The sequence below is a fragment of the Eschrichtius robustus genome, chromosome 15 (genome assembly GCF_028021215.1).
Source record: "Eschrichtius robustus isolate mEscRob2 chromosome 15, mEscRob2.pri, whole genome shotgun sequence".
In the NCBI taxonomy this organism is placed as follows: domain Eukaryota; kingdom Metazoa; phylum Chordata; class Mammalia; order Artiodactyla; family Eschrichtiidae; genus Eschrichtius; species Eschrichtius robustus.
In genome coordinates this window covers 32,482,353-32,510,006 of record NC_090838.1, presented here as the reverse complement: position 1 = coordinate 32,510,006, position 27,654 = coordinate 32,482,353, and the positions used below count along the sequence as shown (strand labels likewise).

Sequence of the window (27,654 nt, the reverse complement as noted above, 5' to 3'; positions counted from 1 at the left end):
GAACAGTCTGCATTGTTTCCTAAAACATTTCAAAGGCAACTTGGAATTCCATAACTAGCCCATGGGCAGAAAAATGAAGAACTCTTTGCTCTGCCTGTGCACATCCCAATTTAAAAGGAAAGATCAACTGTGGGCTCACAGGGCAGGGTGGCTACCAGGTCCTTGTCCAGGAGATTTAATTTCCGAGGGAATCAGGGGCTAAACAGACAAAAGAAAAGGTTTTCCTCATCACCTCCTTGAATGAGTATGAACAGCCCTCACTTAGATCAATAAACTAAGTACAGTAAGCTTAGTAGCTTAAAGCTGACTTTTAAGCCCGAAATGACCAAAACCAGTCCTGAAGGGCAAACCCATCATGAAGTCTCCAGAACTGAAAGGAGAAAGATATAAAATCAGTAAATCTAGGGTGTTGACGTCTAGTAGAAATAGAATGCAAGTCACAGATATAATTTTAAATTTTCTTACAGTCACACTACAAAAATAAACAGGTGATATTAATTTTAATATATTTTAACATGCAATCAAGATTTTGAAAATTATTAATGAGGTATTTGACACGCTTTTTTTCACACCAAGTCTTTGAAACCCAGTGTTGGCTTTCCCCTTACGGCACATCTCCCCTTGGATGAGTCTCATTTCAAGCTCTCAGTAGTCTCACGTGGCTGGTGGCTTCTGTACTGGAGAGAGGAGATTTCCAGATGAAGGTGAATAAGACTCCAATTAAAGCAAAAGCCACTAAAAGCAAGAGGGTTTGATACCGCAAGTGTCTGAAAGGTGTGAATGTTATTCTTTGCTTAGATTCTTTCTCCACAACATACCAGCATGTTCTGCTATAATTACTTCTTATTATTCATGGAGAATCAACTTCTTAGAAGCACAGAATTATATTTGTGTTCACTCTATACTCTCTTTGGAGCAAGACAGCATGGATTTGCGTTCTGGTTTCACCGCTCACTAGCTGTGTGCCTTTGGCTAGTTCTTTAACCTCTCTGGGCATCAGTTTCCTCAGTTGTAATATACAGACAGTGATAGCCCATCTATCTCATAGGAGGATCAAATATACAATACTTACATAATATAATACTTACATAATGCTATTAGTGTAAGCTTCCATTATTATTATTATTATCACTACTACTACTATTACTGTTACTACTTCTGCTGCTGCTACTTTATTTACCTGAACAAACCCAGACAACTGGACTATTGCTTAAAGGCAAGACTGAAGTGAGTTCCTTGAACTGTAAACACATGATCTCTAGGGGCCAAAGAGGGAAGGTTCAATGCCAAGTCTGAGGGATTCAACCTATTGCAGAAAGAGTGATCATCATCACAGGCAGTTTTTTTTAAAAACAGTAACAGTGGAGAAAACCAGAAATAACTGTTCAAGCAGGCCTGATCCTGTACAGAGGTGGAAATTCTCACTGGGTTACGGTAGTGAATGATGACTGGTTTGCTGAATTAAAATTTAAACTTCCTTTAATTTAGTTATGTTGCTGTGTCTACAATAAAAAGTAATACAATATTTAAAACTTTCGGGCTTCCCTGGTGGCGCAGTGGTTGAGAATCTGCCTGCCAATGCAGGGGACACAGGTTCGAGCCCTGGTCTGGGAAGATCCCACATGCCGCGGAGCAACTAGGCCCGTGAGCCACAACTACTGAGCCTGCGCGTCTGGAGCCTGTGCTCCGCAACAAGAGAGGCCGCGATAGTGAGAGGCCCGCGCACCGCGATGAAGAGTGGCCCCCGCTCGCCACAACTAGAGAAAGCCCTCGCACAGAAACGAAGACCCAACACAGCCCAAAATAAATAAATTAATTAAAAAAAAAAAAAAACAACTTTCAAGCCAGGGATTCTCAGTTTCTCAGAACCATCATGGCATACAGTCAGTGATGTATCTGGTGGGTTGGGGATTTACGATTAGAGGCTGAAGAGAGGATGTGATTCTATGTGGCTTAATGGGGGATTGCAGCCCAGCTGGGTACTCTCTGCCTCTCTCTCCCTCCCCATTCTCTTATCCTCCCCTGCACCTTCTCTCTCGAGCAGGAGACCAGAGAATCGAAATGTGGAGACAGGTCCTGGCCTCTTTTTTCCATCTCAGAGTTGCCAGTGTGGGAAAGGGGGACATGATCATGCCATTGGAGAGAAGGCAGACACAGCAATAACTGACACCCCATCCCACGCCTTGTGCCCTGAGCCCCATCTCATGTGAAACCAAATACAGCCATCGACTCAGCGGATGCAGAAGTCTCACACACTGTGGTATCTTCCCTCCCACAGGGGATACCGTGTTACAGGGACAGGCCAACAGTCACTTCTAGTTACTCGTGCTCTGGTCACAACATGCTGACCTCAGAGAGATCAATAAAGTCTGGACAAAAGCTGTCTTAATAGCACCTGGGTCTCAAGCTGTTGTTAATACACACTTGAAGTTAAAATCTCCTGGATTCAGGGAGACATCCAAATAGTCAGTGTGGGAAGCAAACCTAAGCTGTCTTCCCTCTCCCGGCCCCATGACTTTTTCAATTCGTGTGAATATGAATGAATATATATATATTTTAATCGGAAGGTTAAACATTTACACTCTAAATATTGGGAGAAACTTGGGAATGTGGGGTTTTTTTGTGCATTTAACATGTGCGTATAAGAAGCAGCATGCAAGAGTGCAAACTAGAATATTGGCTTTGGAACCAGCTGTGTGATTTAGAACAATACACTGGACCACTCTGAGCCTCCATTTCCTCATCTGTAACATAGACGTAATAAAACCTCACAGAATTGTCACGAGGATCAAACGAGATAACATACATCGAGTGTCCTAACACTGCCACGCCCATAGTTGATGCTTAATAAAGGACAGTGTCTATCCACCCCTTCCCCTCCCATCCCCCTTCATAAGCAGGACCTGTGAAGCATGAGTCCTGACCTGAAGGACAGCAGTAATTTTGTCCTCATCTTCAGCATTGGCGAAAAATTTAGTGGCCAAGTGTCAGTCACTATCTTTTGCCAACAACAGTCAATCACCTCACCCTTTATTCTTTCTTTCACTTACTCATCTGTCCAACAAACATTTATTCAGCAAGTGCCTTTTAGACGGAGGACCTACTTTCAGAATCTAGAATATGGTTCCACAAAAACTGAAAACTAACAAAGTGCAACTAAACAACAACTCTGAAATGGGGAGGGGGGAGGGAGGGAAGGATGGAGGGACAGAGAGGGAGAGAGAGAGAGAGAGAGAGGGAGAAAGCTATCTCCCACCTGCCACAGATGACCTATAAATACTGATGCCTTTAGCAATTTCCCAAGTACTCAGAAAAGAGCAGCTTACTGGAGAAAGGCTGCCCACTTTAGAGTGTGTTGGCAGTGTCCCAGGGCAAATGATCCTTAAAAACAATGCACTCTTGGCCCCTTCCAGGTGCCTTGATAGAATCCTTCAAATTGAGCTACACTTTCAAAAGTTTGTTTCCTTCATGAAGGTAAGTCCTGGATCGAGCTGAATTGACTAATTGCTACTGTACCTGGAGATGAGGAAAGCAACGTCTGGTAGAGCTCATTTATGAAAATATAGACAAGGGCAATAGCTTTGCTCAGACTGTGGAAAAATTTAAACATATTTGCTGCCGTGAACAATGTTCTTGTATCCTCTTCACCAGATGAGCTGCTGGATTTATGCTGGGAGGTGTCACAGATACACATCAAGATAAATGGAAACTAGGAGCCCCTTTAAAGCCAGCCTTCAAGATCTAAAGGGAAAGCCTATTCTACTGCTGGATCACTGATAGAATTGTACTCCTGGGCTTTGACAGATGATTGAAATCAATTTCCAAAAACAATACAAACTGTTTTTTAAACGATATTTTCAACTTTTTCTAAGTAATGATCAAGGCTAAGCAATGATTAAGCAAAACTGACAAGTTTGAACTTCACTCCCTTTTACTATCGATACTTCAGTTCGCCCTCTCATGGTTAGGTGGCCTGGTGGGTGCCAGAGACTAGAAGCAAAGGAGCAATAAAATCTCCAGATTGGATGAATTATCAAGGATTCACTCCAACAAGAGCTGAGGATGGCACTCACCACCTTCCAGTGCAAGAACCTTACAGCAGAAGAAGCCAAATCTCAAAGCCATTTGCAGCAGCAGCAGGAAGATGACAGTCAGGACAGGACCGTTGTTTCTAGCAGCTTTTACACTATTTCGCATGTGTTCCGGCTCCTGCAACAGCTCCAGGCATCTCTAAATCAGGACATAAATCTGCAGCCAGATAAGCACACTTTTGAGACCCCCCCAGAATTGCTTTAGTGTAGTTATAGGAAAAGGATAATCATGCTCATATTTATTATACAGGCTGTGATGCTGTATTGAAAGTGCCTGCTTACGCATCCTTGTTAGTTACATAAGGCAGATATCCTGTCCCTTTTACAAATAAGGCACTAACTAAGGTCCATAGCTAAAGAGTGATGATGATAATTTACCGAGGACTTGCTATGTGCCAGGTTCTATGCCGAGAGCTTTACCCACACTTCCCCCATGAGATAGGTTCTATTTTACAGAGGAGGAAACGGAGGCTCAGATAGGTTAAATAATCTGCCTGAAATCCCACAGCTAACAAGTGACAGAGCTGGCACTGAATTTGCATCTGCTTCCAGAACCAGTTCTTAGATATCTTAACAGACTTTGTCAGATGAGAGTCACTATGACTACATCTGATCATGACTAATTAGTCCTCTTAAGTGAACAAGGACAGAGCAGGCAGGCACGGATTGACGCGTGGCATTGCTTTTCTCGTAATATTAATTTGTGTATTTCCATCCCCTTTGCTCTCACACTGCCCTCTACCCACAAGGAAGCACAAACAAAGACTGGAGGAAACCACTGTCCAAAGCGCTGCAGGCAAAGACTTCTTTCCCTGCTTGCCGAGCAGGTTTTCAGGTGCCTAAACCCTTAACCGAGGCAGAGGAAAAACAAAAGGGGCACAGGAGTGGCTGGGAAGACAGAGGAAGGTGTGGGAATCACGCGACGGGAAGGAGGGCCATTGGCGCAGAGATTCCACCCCAGGGCCCCGGACCCACATAGGTCCCAAACTGGGGGAGCGGTGTTGGGATTCAATACCTAAAGCGAGGATTGGAGGGGTAAACCTCGTCCTTGGCCAAGTGGAACCCACCTCCGAAGGGAATCTCTGTTGGAGGGAAGGCGGAGAGGGCCCACCCCACAGATGCACACTCCAGACTGAAGTCCCCATCCTTTCTCCTACCAGAACTACCCACCTACCCACATAGTTCAAGCAGCCAAGATAACCGTCGGGTGCTTGAGCATGAAACACAAGTGTACCTCTGGTCCAGTTCCAGTGACAGCGTGAAGGAGAGCTTTAATTCTCTTTCTGTTTTCCACCTGTGCTTATCACATCTAGTCGTCACAAGTCCTTGTCTGAGGATGAGGACAGGACGAGATAACTTGCATATAGTCCAGAGCTGTACCTTATTTACTTCAGTGCTCACTGCACCTTATAACGCACACGCGGCCGCGCGTGCCCACACACACACACACACACACACACACACACACACACACACACATCTCAGCCCACATCTCATCCAAACATGCCCACGAAATGTTTCCGACCCTAATTTTACATCAAGCAGCGTGAATGGCATAGACAACTGGGCAGGAAAAAAAAAAAGTGCCAATAGGCAGTTTTGCTAAGCATCACTTCAATCAGCTATTTGAGGATCCGGTGCTAAGAACCCAGGAAGCAGGCAGAGTCAGTCAGAATCACAAAAATTGCAGGTTAACCCCCAGCCCCCATTCATCCGGTTGGGTCAGCAGCCAGGCAACGAGCCTCTCCTCTGGTCCCCAGGCGGTCCCCGGGCCCCGTGCTCAGGGAGGCCTCTCCTCCAGCTGCCAGCTCAACCCGGAGCGATAGCCCATTAGCATTCCTATCACTCCCCTCAATCCAAGGGGAAAAACTTCCAGCTGCCTCGTACTTAAGCATCACCCTCTCAGCACCATAAGCCTGAGCCTGTGCATAATTGACAAGGAATATGTTGATAAGGAGTGGGACTGTTCCAAGTTTCTGAAGGATAACTAGGTAATTAAAAGAAAAACCTAATTTAAGAAAATACGGAAGAAATGTTTTAAAACTCTCTCGCAGCATCCTTTATGGATTATTCTCTCTTACGGAGACTTCTGTTTTGCCTTTGTCTGGTTTTCAAAGCCTGAGGCTAGATCACCGGTGTTCCAGGGCATCCACAGCCCCCAGCCTCCTCTGGGGGTAACTTTAAAAGCCCCGGACTAGAAGCAGAAAGGCCACCTCCGTTGCCCTGCAGGGCTCAGAAGCACCTGAGTCTGCTCAGGTCTGAGCACCTGGTGACTTCTTCCTCGGGATTTAGCACTGTGCCCTCCGAGGACCCTGGTACCCTGGCCGACAGCTGCCCCCACTTCTATCGGGTAAATGCAAAAGGACTCAGAGAACACCACGAATTCCCAGGAGCACCAATGTGCGGAGGTAAAATCAGCCCCTGCAGGGCTCCCTGCTTCTGGCCGCACCGCTTCTCTGCCTGGCTGGTTTAAGGCCATACAACGAGCCAGCCAGCTGCCCAAATGCATCCTGAGACACGCAAACGGAAACCTGGGGCTCCACCACCGCACGCCAGGAGGTCTGTCACCTCCCAATAGACAGCCTGGACCAGCATGTTCTTCATTCTACACAGCCCCCTCTCCTCGAGGTTGACTTAACATTAAATTATGGCCCTACCCCCTGCTACCTTCATGAAAATCTCTGAGTCTGAGTTAAAATGAGGCTGATAATGTTGATTTCATAGGCTATTCCAAGAACTATAGGCGATCACCTCTAATCCATGTCTCTGGCATTGCCCCGCTTGGTGACTTGGGACGGACCTGGTCTCATCTAGCTTGATTTGTTGATAGCTTTTCTAACGTCAGCTACTGGACCTTGTGATTTTCCCCCAAGCCAATCCTACCTGTAAATAAATGAAAACGAACACAAGTCTCCCCCTCAGAGAGCTTAAAGTCTAGTGAAGGACAGTGGCATTATTGAAATGACAGCACAGACAGATGCCAAATCACAACTCTGACATAAGGGAGAAGCACACAGCGCTCGGAGAGCACAGAAGAGGGTGGCTGAGTGCTGAGGGGAAGGGGGAGGCCGTCCAAGAAGGCTGAGGCCCCAAGGACCAGCAGGATTATCCTCGTGGAACCGAAGGAAGCGCACGTATGAGGGCTCTGAAGAGGAAGGCCTGCGAGACTGGGCTGAGGAGGTATCGGGGAAGATGGCGCTGGAGAAGAGGATGGGGGCTAGATCGCGGAGAGCCTGAACGTGGATCGAGACTTGGCCTCCACTGTGAGACTCGGTGGAAGCCACCCCAGATTGCAAATGACTGGAATCGATGATCAGAATTGATTTTTTAAAACAAACCGGCCAGAAAACACTTCCCTCTTGCCCTAGCATGGAGAATGCACTGGAGGGGGCCCAGAGTGGGTTGAGTGATGGAGATCCCAGCAGGTCACTACAGAACTGTCCAGAGAAACAGGTTCCCGACGACGAGGGAAAGGCAGAGAAGGCCTCCTGCAGGGAACCTTAAAACGGAGCCAGAGACAGCCAGGTCACAGGGGTGGTGGCATTAGAGGCAGGAGTGCACATCCCAGATGGTAGAAGAGCAAAAGGGAAGGTGCAGAGGTAAGGAGTGTTTGGTGCTGTGTGAGATAGAGCGTGACGAGAAGCAAAGAGCTAAGAGGAGAGGTTGGCAGAGACCAGGCAGGAAAAGCTCCTTCCCCCACACAGCGAGGCCTCATCCAGCACGTCATCAGGAGCTGCAGAAGGATTTAAGCAGGGAAGTGATAGGATCAAGTTTTATTTCCGGGAGATGATTCCGTCAGGTAGACAAAAAAGGGTACGAGGAGAGAGTCGAGTAGGAGAGATTAGTTAGCTAGAAGGCGATGCACCCACATATTAAAATACTTTGCAGATATTAAAAATGATTAAAATTGGAAAATTCTTGTGGTTCAATGCTGGCTACAAAGCAGTATATATCATATTATAGAAACATGTCTTTGTACATATATTTGCATAAAGACTGGATGAAAAGAAATCAAACTTTGAACAGGATTATACAACTAAGTTGGAGGGCTACAGTTGATTTTTGTTTTCTTCTTTGCAGTTTTCTGCAGTTTCTATAATGAGCGTGTGTTTATGAAAGTTCATAATTAGAAAGAAAGATGTAAACCACATGGAGGCAGCATGAATGGTCCTATCAAACTGATAGCAACAATTTACATTTCAAGAGTGTGTGATATTTAGTGACCCTACATCTTAAGCCACAAGATAAACATCATTCTCTCTGTGTTCACAGAGAGAAAAATGAAAAACAGGGAAGCAAAATGATTCATTTAACATGGCACAAAGGGGTAGAGGCAGAAGCAGATAGGAACTAGGTAGATGCATGTACTCTTGACCTGGTTCAATTCTTTTTTTGCTGAGAAATTATTTTAACAGAACAGGTCATGCACAATCCAATAATTAAGATAGCCAAAATAATTAGAACCAGCCCAACAGACTGCATGATTATCAGCCCAAATCAATAAAGAAGAAGTCAAAGCCGTGGATAAATAAGGCCTCAGGCTACGCTGCTACAAGGACTGTAATGCCAGAATCCTGAGAGCGATTATGACAGTATTTTTCTAGAAGTCAGGAGGGGCCAGCCTTAGAAGGGAAGAAAGCAGATGTTGCTTCCACACTGTACCCATCCTCATCCTTCCCAATGGTGTTAAAAGAGAGGAGAATTCTAGCATAAGTGGGACACAACGGTGGCTCACTTAACTCCCATGCCAAAATGGGTGGCACAGTCCTGTTTCTCTAATTACTGATCATCTTCTGGCTTTTCCCCACATCCCCAGGAGTTACATAAACACAATCCTGGATGAAGCCACAGCTACATATATTGGACCCTCCTGGCTTCCTCCTGCCCAGGATGAGCTCCTATCCCCCTCTTGGGCAGGGGAGCTGTAGTCCCAGGATAGGACCAGGCCTGACTGCTTTTCTCCCATGAGTGCCCAGAAAACACAGCAAAGAGAGCCCCACGGGAGACTGGCCCATGTGACATTCATTCATTCATTCATTCATTCATTCATTCATTCGTTTATTTATTTATAAACTTCAGAAAAGCTAAGAGAAACCCAGTGGTATTTTTTTAATATGGCTCCTACAGCCTAAAATAACATTCTTGGCTTCGCTGGGTGGGAGAGGGGAGATCATGGGGAGGGAGGATGGAGGAGGTAGGAGGCTGCCCCAAATTGCCAAGCTTGCAGATTAGAAGTGCAAATTAGTCAGTGTCCAAGTTTATGCTGAAAAGGATGACACTGTATTTTGACAAGCTAATAAAGCGGCATGTACATGTAAATACACAGAAATGAATAACCAATTTACATTTTCTTAAGCTACCCCGCAAGTGGTCCCGAGGATCAAAAGAATAACAATTAACCAGAAGTTCAGCATCCATGGGTCCTAATTCAACATTGCCACTGCCAATCCCCCTGTATCTGCTTCATCTAAAGAAGGCAGTAATGGGCTGTCATGGTGGAGAATGGCTGCAAGCCAAGGCTGCGAACAGGATGACCTTGTGGGACGCCCTACAAATGAGACTTGGCCCTGCCTGTCAATCACCTGGACACTGTCACAGATCCGCACACCTGCCCTCTTGTTGACACTCTTCTACTTCTGAGCCCTCTTTTAGTCCCTTGGGCTGTGTCATTCCCGCCCAGCTCTCATTCTTATTTTCTCCTCTAGGAAGGATGGTCACAAACATTACATCATTCCATAAATAGGAACAGCCAGACACCTCGATACTGTACTTATCCAAGGGCCGCTTACTGCGACACAGAACACCCCAAAGGCCTCAGGCAGTGACCTGAGAAAGTCCCCAAATCTTCACTCTCAGGGGTGGCTTCTGAAACCTCACCTGGTGACTATTTGCCCTAACATCAGACCTCATTCCAGCTTGCTTCATCTATGACCCCCTGTTCCTAGCCCACTAGAAGCAGCAAAGTGGAATACAAAAAGGGACAGCTCGAGACAGACAACGGAAACAGAAAGAAGTGACATTTAGAAAAGCAGCAAGCACACACACACACACACACACACACACACACACACAAATCAGAACCTCACAATCATTTTTGTGTAAAGGACGGTGTGCTGCGTCATTTGGTTCTGAGGCACACAGTTCTCCACACCTCTATATTCCCCAAGGGGACCTGGCTATTACATCATAGTTCATAGCAACAACCTTGAGTCACTCAGCAAAAGTTAAATTTAGTGCTCTCTGTTTCAGAAAGCAGAGATGTGCATAATGCATTGAATAATATATCCATCCAGTCAGATAAAAACAAGTTTTTGAGGCACAGAAAGGTAGGTTTTGGCTCTCTGGAAAACTCACACTTTCCTTCCTGATGCTCTAAATAAATCATAAAAGGTAATAATCTGGAAAACTCTTTGAAATCATGAAGTTCAACTTTAAAAATGAGAAGCTGAGATCTAGAGAGGTTTAAATGACTTGCCAAGGTCCCACAGGTGGCAGAAAAGCCAGGACCAGGACCACAGCTCCCAGTTCCCAGGGTTGCTCATCCCCCACCCCCCGCCCCCTCCACGGGGCCACCTTCCCCTCCGTATACAAGCAGTAATTAACAGCAGTCCCAATGTTATTCTCCTCAGTCACGTATGCTTAGTCAGAGAACGTGTCTCCTTTTTCTCTTTGTAAAAACTGCTTTGGGTTATGAGAAAGGAATCTGCTGTGTAAATTTAAAGTGCTTTTTCTCATGAATTCCATGAATATCACACTCCTCGTCATATGGCTTCTACAGAGTGATTTCAGTTCCCTAGTTCATAATCTCCCACAGACTTTGTAAGACTCTTCCTAGTGTTACTGTTTGTAAAAGGAAACAAACAAAATGCCAAAAGAATGAAGAGACTTTCTAAGAATCAAGAGACCAAAGTTAAGACGGTTATGTGATGACTCTCATTCTCCATGGGGTTGCCTCTCCCCTATCTTCCCCATCACCATTCAGTGCAGTGTTGTTAACCTGTTTTGAACAGGTTCTTTTTTCCTTCCTCTTAGATAAACTTCAAAGTCTTCCAAATGACCAAAATGCTTATGATGGGGCAAAGGTGAGGTAGTACGCTTGCTACCTTGGACCATATCCACTCTTGTCTTCTGGAACTCACACTCTCTCTCAATAAGAATCAGCCTGACCGTGATGGGGATGATACAGATGACTGTCTCGTCTACCTCATCTCTGCTCTGTGTGGAAGGATTTAAGTAAAAACTCGTCCAACCAAGCATCAGAAGTAGAGCAGCAGATCTGCCATTATAATCATTGCCATGGATGCCTAAAGAGGTTTACCTGGGCATATCCTTTCATCTACATAAAGGAAAACATTGGGGGTCAAGGAAAGTCATATCATGTTCAAATTTTTTGAATAGGGCTTTCAGTGAAATTAACTATCATGCCAATTACAACGTGTGGCAAGCCACCTAAAATATCATCTGAGGGGAAAAAAGAAACAAGCGAATAATCAAGATTCATAGTATGAATTAAAGTGGTCAAATATAACTTCCAGGTATTTAACACAGCGGATTATTAAATTCAGAAAGCATATCTCTAAAACTTTGGAACAAAATGAATCGTGATAGATAACTGTGGACTTCTATTTAACTTCACGTGGCTTGTGAGTATTAAATACTCTCATGAAGCAAAAAAGGAATAAACCTAGGATTTTTTTACCTGTAGTAACAAAAAGAAAGTATATGATTTTTTTTCTTCCATCAAAATCTCTCGAACTTCTTCAAACAAATTAAAAATGAGCAAGTAAGGCAAAATTTAAATTATACGATGCAATTTTCTAAAGGGTACTCCTTTTTTGCTATTATGAACTCTAACTTCAGTTTCTAAAACCAGATATAACTTATTATTACCAATTCCCTGTGAAATTATCTAACAAGGAAAAAGTTATACAGTTCAGTCCTTCCAACCAAATGGCAAACATTGCTCCTACAGAAGAGAATTCCTGGAACGATATAGAAAGTCCTGTTTTCTCCTTTGAAACCCTCAGGAAATGAAAAAGAAAATTAGCAATAAGAAAGCATGTCACATTCAAAAGAGCAAAGGAAAGGCATGTGGGTGAACAACTGAAAAGAGAGAAAGGCTCTCAGATTTGGATTGTCCTAACACTTACCTGCTTCTCAGGAGAACCGACCTTTTTCTATCCTTACACTTTGTGGAGTTAATTAAGCTGCTGTTTGCTGGGCACCCTATAATTACAGCCAGTTAATGCTGCAAGAGACCCAGCAGGTTACACTGATCCAACCTCTGTATGTACAAATGAGAAAATGAAGATCTGCAGAGGTGAGGTGACTTGCTCAAGGTCACACAGCTAGTTAATAGCAGAGGGAAGAAGATGCCCAAATCTCTGCCTGCTGTCACCTCAATAACCTTCAAAATAAACTTGCTGAAGGGGAGATCATTTCAGCACACCAGAAAAGCCACCAGTCTCTTGGAGAGCTATCTCAGCTTGAAGAGTCCGAAGAGCTCACTTGAACCCCAGATGTTCCTCCAGGCTTTCTTTCAGCATACAGGAGCCTCCCTCTTAAGACGTCGGACACAGCATCAGAATAGCTCAGTAAGGAGCCTGACGAAGGGCAGTCACCAAGAGTTTCTCAGAGATTCATTCTAGCTACTGTGCTTTCTGGTGAAAGGAAGTATGTAACTGGACTTGCAACAGTTTTACTGAAAAACAGAATATTTACTAAGTCAAAACTGTACAAGAAAATACTTAGAATAAACCTAGGAAAACACTACCCATCTATTGAGTTCCTAGTATCTGAAAACCACCCAGCTAGGTCCTGTGAGAGAACAAAGGAACAGTTCCTTGAAGGTAGGGACTTCCAATGGGGTAGAAGCAGAAAGACAAGAAAATCGCAATAATAATGTAATCCTTTTGTTAAGGATTAAGAACATTTTATGAGGCAAATCCTCCATAAAAAGCACCCTGTTAGTTTTATGCTGATTTCTGGAATACTTTCAATATAAAAGCCACCATAAACGCTTCTTTTTTTACATATACTACTACTACTGCTTTTTTTTAATGCCAATTACTTCATCTTCTTTGAGTTAATTATTAGTGTCCTAGTCTCTGAAAGATTAGAATAAGTCTCTCTTCTCCTTGTCCTTGAATTGAACGAGAAACTCTGGAGTGGGTGAAAAAGAATGGACCAGATATGACGGTGATTTGAATCAATCCAGTGGAATTTTTTCAACAGCGATTCTATGGGAAGATCGCCATGTGCCAGATACTGAGCTGGGTGGCATCCATCCCCAACCTTAAGGTAGGGGGTAAAGTGGACAAGGAAATAAACCACAATACAATGTAGAAAGTACTATAATAGTACAAACCACACTGGGGTCCCAACTAATAAAGCAATTAATTCTGCAGGTAATGAGAGGCTAAGGGGAGAGTCAAGGAAGTCTAGAGAGGAAATAACAACGGCACCAGGAAGCTTTCAGGGAAGAGCGACCAGATGGACAAGAGAAGGTGACATTTCAGGCAGAGGAAACAAGTTCCACAATGACACAGAGTGAAGGGAACATGTATTGAGGGAAAAGCAAATGGTCTGGTGGAGCCTGACCCTAGATTTCATGGAGAAGTGTCTGGCTACACAACCAGCAAGGGAATTGGAGCCACATGGCAAAGGCTTTTTTATGACCTTCGAAGAAGTTTAGACTTGTAGATGTGGACAGTGCAAAACCATCAGAGATTTTGGTTTTGGTTTTGTTTTGATCACATTTTTTAAAGTGTGTAATTCCTTGTCCTTTAGTATGTTGTACAACCATCCCCACTATCTATCTCCAGAACATAGGTACCAACCCAAAAGAAAACCCTATACCCATGAAGTGGTCACTCCGCATTCCTCCTTCCTTGTTTTCTGTCTCTATGGATTGGCTTATTCTGGATATTTCATATAAATGGAACCATACAATACTTTGCCTTTTGTGTCTGGCTTGTTTCACTGAGCATAGTGTTTTCACGGTTCATCCGTGTTGTGGCATGTATCAGTACATCGTTCCTTTTTATAGCTGAGTAATGTTCCATTATATAGACTTAGCACATTTTGTTTATCCATTCATCAACTCATGGACATTTGGGTTGTATCCACCTTTTGGCTATTATGAACAGTGCTGCTATGAACATTCATGTATAAGTTTTTGTTTGAGTCCCTATTTTCCATTCTAGGATATATTCCATTCTAGGGTATATTCCTAGGAGTGGAACTGCTGGATCATTGAGTCAGTCTATTTTTAACTTATTGGGGAATCCATCAGACCGTGATTTTTAATCAAAGGAAAGACGTGATAAGATTTTATTTTAGAAAGATAAACCTGATAGATATTTAAAGAAACAAGATCCCAGAGAGCTGGTTCCCCAAAGATCCACCAAATAGTTGTTCATTTGCTCCTTCCTGCTTTCCTCTCTTTCCTGCCTCCTCACTTGTTTTTTTTCTTTTTGAACCTACAAATTGGCATGCAAGCTGGTGGTCCAAATATATGTCCTCCCACATACCTTGTGGCTCTACACCATCTTTTGAGGCTTCTATGCTAACACCCTGCTAGCTCAGCCCATCTGCAATAGTTCAGATTGTTTTCTTGCTTTGTAATTCCTGCTCTAAAGAGGTATCAAGCTTTAATAAATAGGCCTCTCGGTTTCAAATGAGAGGTCCAAGAAGAGCATAGCAATTCCACCAGGAAAGATGAAGTGCCCTGGAGTGGTTTGACTTGAACATTCCTGCCGAGATGCCTGAGCTGCATCAGAATACACTCTCCCTCCATCCCACTCCTCCAAACACAGGATCATATGTTGCTAAATAACCACCTCCGCAGGTGGCCTTCCAGGTGTGTAACAACACTGACCTCGTCAATACAACGTGTATTAAATTGATAACAACTGCACTATCAGACCTTGGAGTACATCAAAATCCCCTAAAATGCACAGTTTTGAACATTTTACATCCCATTTTTTAAAGTGCAATTATGAATAAGCCTCCTTAAAAACAACCATGCAGTCCCTGGGGTACCAGAGGTTAAAGAGTGCCTAACAGCTCTTCGACAAACAAAGCACAGGGCTTTCAGGGTGCTTCGACATGCCCATGAAGAAGAGCAAAATATGCCACCCCTAAATACGCCACTTTGACATAAGAATTATTTTGAGCTGAAGCAATCGAGAAGCAGCAGATACAAGAAAAGCTTTCTGCCCTTCTCCTAAAAGCAGGACATAAATTTATAAAGGTGCCCCCTCCTTCTTCTCTGTACCAGGAAGGATAGAAGTGAATTACCGGAGATAAGTCTAGACCTTTACCAGCCAGAGATGGTACCAGAGGAATCTACATAAAGATCCTTGCTAATTCTAGCCCTGATCTACCATTAGTTTCTCCTTATATTTGCCTTCCCACAATTTGTCAGCCCTAGCAACTCAAAGTCCTTTTCCTTTGTCTTATCACTTCCCTAAAAATGTATTGTTCTTAAAAATAAATAAATAAATAATAAATTTTTAAAAATGTATTGTTCTTTCATTAAGATGCCATATAAACCCAAGTTCTAACCACCACTTTGAGTTACCCATCTCTGAGGGCTCCATATGCATGACGCACGTTAATAACTTCTGTTTTTCTCTTGTTAATCTGTCTTTTATCAGTCAATTTATAGGACCCAACCTGAGAATTTAGGAATATAGTGGAAAAAGAGGTTTTTCCCTCCCCTATTCCCATGAGGGCAGGATGTGGGGAGAGAGAATACGGTAAATCTGGAAGCGCTAGCAAGAAATCGGGGTTCTCCTCTCAGTCCTGTTCTCCCTATGGAATGATCACAGGTAGGACGGTACTGACATTTGGACTTTCCGGCTGTGGACACAACAGCCATGTCTCCTGAGCTAACAGTAGCCAGACTTTGTTCAGGTGTCAGACAGGCAAGTGCTTCCTGGGGAGACTGAACCCTTAGCCACTGTCAGGGGAAGCTTGATTGGTCTAAGGGAATCACCATAATCCCATTCTACTCGCCAAGGATTGGTCTAGGAATGGTCATGTGACATAATTCTAACCAATGAGGCCTGTGGGAAATCTTCTGGGCGACTTCTGGGAAATTACACTCATTTTAAGAATGGTTTAGGAAAAAGGGCATGGCCCCTCTCTCCTGCTTTATTAGCCTTTGAACTATTGCTATGTGATGAAGTGACTGACACTCCTGCTGACGACCAGCAAGAGACAAGCCTGAAGGCAAAATCGCCCCTGTTGCGACAACTAAAGCCCAACAGAATTCAATCTTTAATTAACCAGCCTAGGTACAGGCTTCCTCCAGAGTTCTTGTTATGGGAGATGATAAACTTTCCTTGTAGGTTAAGCCATTTTTATTTGGGTTTTCTACTATTCGGCACTAAAAGATCCTTAAATGATAAACCCACTTATGTGAGTGGATGAATGTTTATCAAGCACTTTATTAATTGCATTTAAAAAAATTAGACTGACAACCCAAATTATAATGTTTCACACCTGACCTTTTCAGGAATAAAAACAACTCCGGAAAGCTACATATATGGGAGAATACTTAGCCAGGGGGGATAAAAAATTAGGTCTGCCATTTTAACCTGCAAATAGAACTGGATGAGTGCTAAAACAAGAACTGTGTGATAATTTAGGAAATAAAACCATGCTCTCGAAACTACCCATGCCACAAATTTCCGAAATGAAAATCTGGGGCATATTAGTAAGAAGCATCAATTTCTCCCATGGCATAATCAAATATGACTGCAGAATCATCTTGTATGTGTGGTTTACTGAATAGTGAGCTACTCTGTTTAATGCCTTTCAGGGGCCCTCAGACAGATTTATTTCAAGAACTCTGTCACACTTGGAGGGCAAACAAAACTGTGACCTTTTATGATTTCTCCTGTCATTTTTTTTTTAACTTTCTCAAATCAGGTATGTTGGGACCTATTCATAAGGCTAACAGGTAATGAGTTATTAATACAGCTCCCAATTTCCAAATCAGTGGTGGTGCCTGGGGACGACTTTGGGAGACTGGAGTACGCATGCTCAGAGTGTCCACCAGCTCCCTGTACCAGCCTCACCCCTGAAAAATACACAGCCTGGATAAAGCCCCCACTGCCACAGCCAATCAGATGGCTGTCTCTAAGCCTCCTCTATACAAGATCAAAGGGCCTCCCCTGTCCAAAAGCTAGACTCCGTTTTATAAATTAAAACTGATCGAGATTATGCTGATAACAACATGCCCTCCCTCACAGGCATTCTGAAAACACGCGCTCAGAGAGAAAAGGAGGGAGTCAGAGCTGGTATGCTAGGAATTGCATGTAATTGACAGAAGTTTGTAGCGCACATGAAAATCCTCTTATCACGGCATCACAGGAAAAAAAATTGGGTGAGGATCATGGCTCAAAGTTCCTTTCAACTCTGTGAATCTTTGATTCTACATGTGCTTACCCATTTTCCTCCAACCAATTTGAGTTTCTTTCAGAAAGAAAAGGTAACACTTGAGGAGAAAAGGAAAGAAATACATGACTTTGAGGCTTCTTCAGCAGACATCTTCTGGCTGGATTTTATCTTTTACTACTGAATAGTAAACAATTTCCTTGTGCCCATTTTGTTTTGTTTGTTTCAAACACCTGAACAGAAAGACAGTATTTTTCAGTCAGTGTGGCTTCTCCTGCCACTCTAGTTCAGCCTAGCTCTTTATTTTTCTAGCATTTGTTCGCTTTAGCTTCTTTCAACCAACACTTCCATTGTCTGAACACCAAACAAACTCTCCCTAAAATATGTTAGATGCTAAGGATTAAATCACCTGGAATAAGTGATTAAGTATCAGCGGCATAAAACAAACATACTGAGCTTCAATTGGCCCAGACTCACTTATTATCATTGGCCATTGTATTTTTAGTTTCTTCCCCCCCTACAGTTTATCTTCTGCTAGGTCAAACTGTCTCTCTGATGATGAGTTCCATAATTTTTCAAACCCATGACCAGTGATCGATTCTGTTGCTTTTCAGGATAACCTCCTTGAGTACCATTTAACAGGATGCCCATGCTGAAAAATTCCATGACAACTGTAAACATGACTGTAAGCAGTTTTCAAAATTGTGAGAACATAAGAAATGGCATTCGAACTCAAATTAACCAACAGCCCCATCCGCCTGCTCAGACCCTCTTCCTCGCTACTCTGGGGGTCCTTAGAGAAAGCACAACCTCACGGGGCAAGGAGGATACCGCACCCGTGTTTTTCACTGAGCAGCCTCTTATTTGCAAAAGCAGTTCGTTTCAACACTCATTAGTAACATTTGTTGACTGATTTCTGAGTGAAGCAAATGTTTACATCCCCCGCACCAAACAAAAATTCCTTAAAATGTAGACAAGAGAGATCCAAGTCACATACAGCCTCCCACCTCTACCCTCATGCCCCACTCTCCCAATCTTGCCTGTTATAGACACTAAGGATACAAGTCAGTGCTTACTGGCATGGCAGATGGAGGCATCAGTGTTGATTTACAGTTGAGGTACCTGTTGCGAAGGGAAAATGAAGCCTTCTGGAATTATCTATACATCCAGAATTTCCCACATACTTCTGGAATCGCTTCCCTGTCTACCTATGTGGTATCAAATAACCTGGAGAAACCAAAAGGGAACATATTACAACCCTTTGGTCCTTAGAGGAGAAATGAGTTGATTGATTTTTTCCCATGAACAAAATACTTAAAAGTCTGAACACTGGGGGACATCCAGCAAGTTACAGAAAATAATTCAGTGTGTCCTCAGTCAGTCAAGGTAACGGAAACTGAAATATGGTTTGTACTGTTCCCCTTTTTTCACTTGCTAATGCATTCCCTGATGGGTGTCCCCATGACATTATTATTTGGTCTGCAGTCGGCTTATCTGGCTGAGTTACAAGAAAGATGGAGTGCAGCCTGTAGTTTCCCCGTACTCTGCAGCAAACAAAGGCTGCCAGCTTCATGACGGCCGATGTGGGCTCTCTCAGGCTCCAAGAAGTTCAGCTATATCTTTTTAGTTAAAACTTGCAATAAAACAGATTAATCACTGCAATCACTTTTAACCACAGGGAAACACTGTAAGAAAGTGAAAAAATAAACCATCATAAATTTTACCAGGTTTTGAAGATAAAGTCCATTTTCTACTGACAAACACCTTTATTTTGATAAAAATCTTTACAACCAGTTGTGCAAAGCTTTAGACAATAGCAAAGGTGTAGTTTTTTAAAAAATATTAATTGTAGAAAAAACTAATTTGTTAAACTTAAAGCAAGTCTACAGGGTTAGAATGATCTTATCTGAATTGCCCCAAACTACTGAACCAATATTTTACACCAAAGGAGATACATTTGCTATTTGTATTATTTGCCAAACCTCCAGTTTGTTTTCAACTTTTTCCTTCATTTCACCAGTTGCTTTTGCAAGGGAGAGGGAAGTGAAGGGGATGGCCAAATCTGATTATTTTTATTCTTTTAACCGGCAAATAATACAGGAAAATGGGCCTCAGATGGTCACACAATTGAGTGTCAAAGAAGGACAGTGGAATCTCTCTGAAAGATAAGGTGGACATAAGAAAGATGGGCTCAGGAATAAGGACAGAGTCAACCCGAGGTCACAGTTTGCTTGGCAGAGGTCAGAGGTCAGTAACCTGGGGTATACCACACTGCAGGTGGGCTCAAAGAGGAAAGGAGAGTTCACCCTTGGTAACTGTTGGGAAAACCCTAGGACCTGCCTAAATTCCTTCAATGTTGCCGCTCCCCATGGTCTCCCATTTAGCATTGACACTGGGAGACTCGGTTACTCCCTCAATGGAATGTAACTTCCAGATGCTCCCCAAACAAAAACGTATCTTCTATGGCAATCAAGAACACTTGCAATTATGAGCAGTCTGCCTGATGGGGTTTAACGGCTCTTTTTGAGCTTTGAAAAAGAAAAATCAGGAGCTAAGGAAAAAATCACAGCCACTCGGGTAAAACTGGATGTGAACTTTCTACGGCATAGCAAAAAACTCCTCTGTTTTTCCCCTCAAGGCCATTGCTAAATGTTATCCATGAGACATGGTGGATACAAATGTCACTGACCCTGGCAATTTTGATCACAAACCACTTAAAGCACCAACCTCTTTTGTGTTTATGAATCACTTTTAAAAGGTGACTTCCCGGTGCAGATGGAAAGAATGGAAGCAAGTATCTTTTTTATTGATAGCAGAGAGGCAAGTAAGAATCTAGTTTCTATGCAAGAAAACCTTCAGGAGTGTTAGCAATAGGATGTGTTGAAACATAGGGTATCACACTTGGGTAATACTGTGTCTAATGTCAGAAATGATACAGAAATAAAATGCATCTTCTTCTCTCCCCTGTGCAAGATGAATACGTGTGATACAACGGTGCCCTGGGAGACCCACCATAGAGGTCAGCCATGATAGTAAACAAACAATCCTTCTTCTGCCCAGATGAGAAACTCAGCTTTGCTGATGGGCAGTGAGAGAAGCAGTCTTCCAAGAGGAGTGTATACATGCCAGGGGGTACACAAGCAGTCCTTTGGAAAGTGTGGGTGAAAATAGTTGAACTTCTTTTTCTGTTTATTACCCCATCCCTTCAAGGTTTGCTTTTGTCTGTGTTTCATGATGTATATGTCAGAACAGTCCATGCACCTAATTTTAAAATGAATAAATATAAATTACATAGAGTGAGGCTTAAGACAAGTTTGGAGACCACTGCCTTGAGAAGTAAAGAAAGAAGAAGGAAGTCTTAATGATATCCCCAGCACCCCGAAAACTGAGGAATCCCTTTGCCAGCAGCATCTTCTGGTCCAAGAGAAGGTCTGAGAACAGTATGTGAACGAATGAGTCAGGGAAGAGAAACAGTGCTTGCCTCTCAGATTTCCCAGATACATCTGCTCTTGGGAGATAATTATTCTAACACAAATGATACTTTGGTCTACAAATGAGCTGGAGAAAATCATCAATCTATTTCTGTGTCAGGTAGAACGTAGTGGGTCCTGTACAGACTATTAATTTCATGGAAAATAAGCCAACAGGGGAAACAGATATATCATTAGCAGAGTGAAGAAGAGACCCAATGAATTCCTACCAATCCTCCTACTTTCTTTTACTTGCAGAGAGCAAAATGACAAAGTATTTATGTCCTACTGTCTTTGACATCTCTGTTTATCTCATTAAAGGAAAAATGCTTCTGAAACCACAAGGACATGCTGTATTTCAAGTTTCAAGAATTCAATCCCAAATGATTTATCCAAGTTAACAGTATGCCTACAGAATTATAATCTTCACATTGCTGAAATTCTATCCCTTTTAATTTCATAAAAACAAAACACTACAACATTCATTTTCCTTTTGTTTATTGCAGGCAATATATAATATTAGGATTTGGTTTACATAAACAAAGTACATATATTTGAAAAATAGTGTTAATTGTTTTTAACGAAAATTTTTAATTAAAATTTTTTTTTCAATTAAAGCTAAGGCTAGTAAGAACAGTTGGCACTTTTGATATCATTTCAATGACTAACTCCTATTCAAAATTAATTTCTCCAAAGTTCCACATAATGTATTCACAAGACTCATCAATGTTTATTTATTAAACTCAGTGTTTTCAGTAACTGAAAGAAGCATTATAGAATGTTTCCAACTGAGTCTCCTTCCATCTGTCCTCCTATTTTAATGTTCAACCAGTAGTTTAAACATAAGAATTGCACTTGGAACAGAATGGCCAGGCGTCCCCCAAAGGGTACAGCTCTCCATCACTCTGCACTGTACTTTCTGTCACGTACTTACCAGCTCTAGCAGCTTGCACAGTGCTCTTCCCACAGCCTACTAAGAGTAGTGACTGTATAATCCACTAGAAAATAACTCCACCACTTGATATAAACTCTATTAGGGCAGGCGTTTTTATCCATTTTGTTCAATCCTGTATCTTCTATACCTAAAACAATACCTGACTTTCAATATATATTTACTGAGTGAATAAACTGGATGAATGAAGGAATAAAGAACCTACTCCTCAAACCCATTCTCTCAAGTTCCTACCACAAGGCTCCTTCAACTATTCTAGCCCCCCTATTGCTGGGTGGAGGATGACTTCATTTGCATACGGATGACTTCATTTGCATACTTATCAGAGACTGTCTTCACTTTGACCAGCAAAGCTTCCTTAGCAACAAAAGTTAACTGCAAGAAGGGTCTATATATGGAAGAATAAGTTAGTCAATTGACCAGCTCAAACACAAAAGAATCCCCACATGTGTAGCCGAAATCTCCCTAATATGACCTTGCACATAATAGCCTTTCGATGGGCATTTGTTTTATTGGATAGTAAACTATGGTAATACAGTGTGAACTTAATATCTCTACAGCATTTGTAAGTTCCCATGTTATCCCAGCGGGCAAGACAGTGAAACGTGGATTAGTCAATACGGTAAGAGGAAAAACAACGGTATGCAAACTGTGCTGGTGACTGGTCTTTCGTTAGCCTGGGAGAGTAGCATCGAGTTCTAGTCTTGGTCCTTAATGGATTTATCTATAACTTTACTTCCATTCTTATTGAAGGTCCTGGTTGGAGGTCCAATCTAGACCTTCTAGGGTCACTCTGGGCTAGAAGTAAACAGAATCATAATGAAAGGGTAACAATCAGAGTTTGATGATTTTCCCAAATACTTGTCCCAATGAGACCGCTGCTCTTCTGGCTCATGTGATTTCTCTTTAAGTAGATGAACACTACAGAGCCTATATGTTGCATTTCTAAGCCATTCTCTTATTCTCCACATTGTCTGTTTCTTTTTCCTCTACATCTCTCAGAAATATTTGCCCAGCCTCCAGGAAATGCAAACAATTCCAATTGTGAGAGGTCTTCCATATTATCAACTCTACATTTTCCCCTCTGTAACTTTAACCCACCTCCTGGCTTTGTGCTCTAAGTCCACACAAAGAAAGGCTGACCTCTTTTTCCCTCAAAAGCTCATTAAGTATGTCAGGCATTTCTTGTGGCCCTTTCCTCCCCTCCCCACTCTCCCATCTGAGTCTACTTTTCTTCATTTCCTATCGTTAACATTTCTAAATCTTAGGACTCATAAGGTAGTTCAGAGAAGAAAGTAAGAATGAAATGTGGGACCCTAGTTGTCCAAATTTTTAAATTAGATGTCATGTTGATTTCTAGTTATACAGGGCTCATTTAAGAAATTCATACCACAGCCACAGATGTCAAAACACACCACAAATGCCAAATTCATATCACAGATGCTAAAACAAAGGTAATAATGTTTACCTAACATGGATGTCAAAATCATCTGTTGAAATTATTCTTAGAATCACAGAATTTTAAAGCTGTTCATTTCACCCATTCATCTCACAGATGATGAAACTGAGATCCAGAAGAGTTATGTAGGTAGCCCAAGGTAGATGAGTAGCAATATTGAAAGTACTTGAGGCCCTTTTGGCCATCTCCCAAACAACAAATTATGATCCTGTAACGTACTGAACGTCTGTCATTTCCTTCAAACTCCTCATGTCAATAATGTCAGCGCATTAACTTCCCAGGAAGCTAAATTTACATTGCTATTAGTACAACAATGACAGATTTTAGAACTAGAAAATCCCCTAAAGAACAGTGAGCCTTCCTACTATGAACTAGAAAACTGAAGGCCAAGGAGGCCTGGACACTTGTTGAAGGAAGCCCTGCGATTTAGCAGTAGAGCCAGCAATGGGGCCCAGGTCTTCTGATGACAACCTAGAACTCTTTAGCATCCTACAAAAAGGATTAGCTAAACACCATCAGTATTACAAATCTGAGATCGTTTTAATCCAAACTTGCATTTATGACTAGAAAACTGTAATTCTTTTAATTAGCACACAAGTTCTGTCTTAGGGAAGTGCTAGGCTGGACAACCGTTTGTCAGAAAGATGTAGAAGAAGGGAGTCTGAACAATGCGGGGGAGGTTGGACTGAGTGCCTGCTAAAGTCCCTTCAGCCTCCAGGATTATTCCATTCTGAACTTCCCTGGAGCTCAGCACCTCAGCTAGCCAGGCCAGGTGGGGAGGTGGGGAATGTGCAAGTGTCCTGTGGGACACCCTCTCCCCGCCTGCCGTCGGACTGAATGAACTCTACCCTGCTGTTTCAGGCATTATTCTATATCCAGTTTACATGCAATCAAATACTCTCGGCACAGGAAGAGTGTAAGGAAATGCAGCTCCGTCATTTCCAAAGACAGACTGCACTGCTTAGCTTTCAAAATTGCCTTGCCTAAACGAGCATTCCATAACCGAACCTCCAAATTCAGCTTTTACAGTTTGTTCATGTACTATGCTACTATCAAAATTAATTATGCAGCATTTTCATGAGGAGAAATCAGATTTGGATGTGAGTTAGGAGAGGAAAGAATACAGCGCCCTTCCCAAAGGAAGGTTACTGTATCTACTTCCCCCCAAAAGTGCTGGAGTCCTTCCACACACAGACAGATTTCAGATGGCAGTCCCCAGCTGAGCTAGCCACGGGAAGGAAGAAGTTGACATGTCTGAGAAATGAGGAATACGCCAACGAACAAGACTCTGAGGCCAACATGTTATTAACCCCCTCCTTTCCAAGTAATTCCATTCCAAACTGGAATTCAACACAAATCTGCTTCTTTGCTTTCCTGGATGGCTACTAGATCTTTAAATGTACTGATTTTAGACGTCTTCTTTTGCAATAATGAGTCCAAGGGAAGAAGGTGGGTTGTTTTATTTTTTCCATCTCAGAGAAAAAGAATTTGTAATAAGGGTCAAGCTCTGAAAGTTAAAAGGAAGCTTCAGCAGTAGGACTGTCACATTGAATATTTTTACATGAATGACATTACCAAAAAAATTCAAACGATCCGATTACACGCATGGGAGCCGAGTGTCACCTAGACTTCAGAAGAGCAAATTGATGCTCTACAACTCAGTGTCAAATAACAAAACAACAACAAAAACAGCCTTACAAGGTATCACAAATTTAAGAGAGAGTGATTCTGTAGAGAGACTCCATGTGCAAATACGGAAAGCTCTACTTTCAAAGGCTTGGACCGGTTTTCCACTCTCCTTGCCCTGGTGTGACTAGCCTAAGGATGGTGTATCCAGTCATCAGGAAGGTTGGAAAAAAGTAGATGTCCTATCTGCATTCAGCTGCCTCCACCAATGCATTGATGTTATCTGAGGTCTAACCCAAAGGAACCCTGCGCTTCGGGGGTTTAGAGGAAGGTTCCTCCGGCCTCCTGAGCTCCGCATTAGCCTGCGAGGCTGGCATACCACATCAGTCCCGTCTGCTACCAACATCAGCACAATACAAGAAAAAGCCCTTTTTCTCCTCTTCTGAGGTTTGCACCACTTTTCCTCCAAAGGTATTTGTAAAAGGAAAGTACAACTTAAGGGAAGGAGCCCAACTGGGAAAGGTCGGGTCTTTTTGATGTTTACCTTCCCGGGGAGCAGCGTCCAGAAAACCGACCCACGCGTTCCAAGTCAGGCAGGTGTACAAAGACAGCGAAGGACGAGAGGCGAGGAGAAGAGGGGGGAAAGGAGGCCAAGGAAGCCAAGGAGATAGTGGCGGGGGTCTGAAGCCCAGACTTGAGGGAAGAGGGGAAAAGGAAAAGGAGGATGGAGAGGAAAGAAGAGAGTCGGGGAAAGAAAGAGGAGCGAGAGAGAACAAGGGAGGGACGGGGAAAGAAAGAGAGAGGGGAGGGGTAAAGAAAGGAGGCGGCGGGGGAGACCAAAGAATGTGCCGGGGACGCGGCGGGGAGGCGGCCGCGGGGACCGGCGCGCCCCTGGGGAGCCGCGGGCTGCGCCCCACGCGCGGGCGCCCGGGGCGCAGGGCGCGCCCGCCGCTCACCTTTCAGGATGAGGGTGTCGATGTCCCGGTCGATGCCCAGGAAGTAGCACTTCCTCCAGAGGCCCGAATAGGTGGCGAAGAGCGGCCGGCCGCACTCGGCGTCCAGCCCGCCGAGCCCCAGCAGCGAGCGCCAGGACTCGGGGTCGGCGCGCCCGGGGCCGCCCGGGAGCAGCCGGCGCCCGAGGGGGGGCGAGTCCCGCAGCGGCAGGTGAGACAGCGGCATCAGGCGGTTCTTCTGGTCCGGGGGGTCGGCGCCCGCGCGGCTGCGCTCGCAGCTCTCCTTGTGGCGCCGGGGGTCGGTCTCGTACCAGTGGTCCGTGAAGATGGCCGTGACCAGCAGCCCCAGGGAGCAGAGGCTGAGGCCGAGGCTGAGCGCCGTGACGAGCGCCCGCGGCTCCATGGCTGCCCGCCCCGCCGCGGCCGCCGGTGGGCTCGCGCGCCGCCGCCAGACACAATGCACTTGGCCTCCGCTCGCTCCGCGCTCCCCCACCTGCCCCCCACCTCCCGCCCGCCCTCGGCTCCCGGCCCGGCGCGCTCCCTCCTCGGCTCCCTTCCGACCGCGCGCCCGCCCCCTCCCCGGTCCGCCGCTCCGCGCCTCCCCGAGCCTCGAGCGCTTCCTCGCCCCCCGTCTCTCCCGCAGCCCCCTCGCCTCCCTCCCGGCGCCGCCGCCACCCCCGCGCACCCCTGCGCCCGCTCGGCACCTCGCGACCGACCCGTCCTCCCTGCTCTCCCGCGATCCCCCTTCCCTTGTGGATGCCTCCTCGCCGCCCTCACTGCTCCCTCGTCTCTTCCTCTCTCTTCACCCTGTCCCTACTTTCCCCCTACTTTTCTTCAACTCTTCCTCCCTCTCTTTTTCGTCCCTCTGTTTGCCCCCTCCTTGTCGCTTTCTATCGCTGCCCTGGACGCGATGTTTCTCTCCAGCTGCCCCCGAGCACACTGCCTGCCGTCCTCTCCCCTCCAACGACCTGAAAAGACATCCACCAACATCAGACCTAGTCTTGTCACTTGTCCAAGTTGATGTTGATCAGTGTCGCGTTTTCTACCCAGAAGCAAATCCCATCCGGGTCGGGCTGCGTGGTGATATTTAACTCTTAGGAATCTCCATCTGGAGACGAAGACCCCTTCTCCCTCCTCCTGAAGGATGCAGCCTCGGAGACCCCTTGGCAGCTCTGTCTCCCTGCCATCCTCCCTTTCTCTCTCACTTGCCCACGGCAGCCTCTCAGCGCTCTCTCCGCTCCAGCCCCTCTTCTGAAAGAAAGGCACCGAGTGTCACTGGAGCCATGGGTCTCTACGGCCAGAGATTTTCTCCCACTCCAGCCTGCTCGGAGATGGACTTCTTTTTCATTGACCACCTCCATCTCCCGCCGGAGTGACGGCCTCCTGGCATTTCTAGAAGCGCACAGGATCAATAAGCCCTTGCAATGGCACCTGCTCTGTGAGGTGATGACTGCCTTTGAATAAAGAAAGCCCTTAGTAATAAATCAAAGGAATGCTTTTTTTTTTTTTTTTCTCTCCTATGCAAGTTTCTTGCAGGGACTGTGAAGGTCAGCAGCGAAGCAATACTACACACCGAAGTCAACATCTCAGCTTGCTTCTGTTTTCCAGGGCACTGGGCAGTCACAGATGTTAATTCGGAGAACGGCAGGCAGATTCACATTTTCTAAAATGAGGAAACGTTAGGACTCAGGGTCCT

General features: G+C 44.2%; 1 protein-coding gene across 2 annotated transcripts in view; it reads right to left on the bottom strand.

Annotated features, from left to right (window-relative positions):
* Positions 1–26,432, bottom strand: part of TMEM178A (transmembrane protein 178A) — a 48,779-nt gene extending 22,347 nt beyond the window's left edge. The window contains exon 1 of one of the 2 annotated variants that reach the window (XM_068564329.1): positions 25,962–26,432. In XM_068564329.1, the coding sequence (XP_068420430.1) occupies positions 25,962–26,361 (400 nt within the window). In that variant the 5' untranslated portion in view covers positions 26,362–26,432. Of the gene's footprint in view, positions 1–25,549; positions 25,568–25,961 lie in introns of those variants that run through there. The other variant, XM_068564330.1, reaches the window with a different exon arrangement.
* Between the last annotated feature and the right edge of the window lie 1,222 nt (positions 26,433–27,654).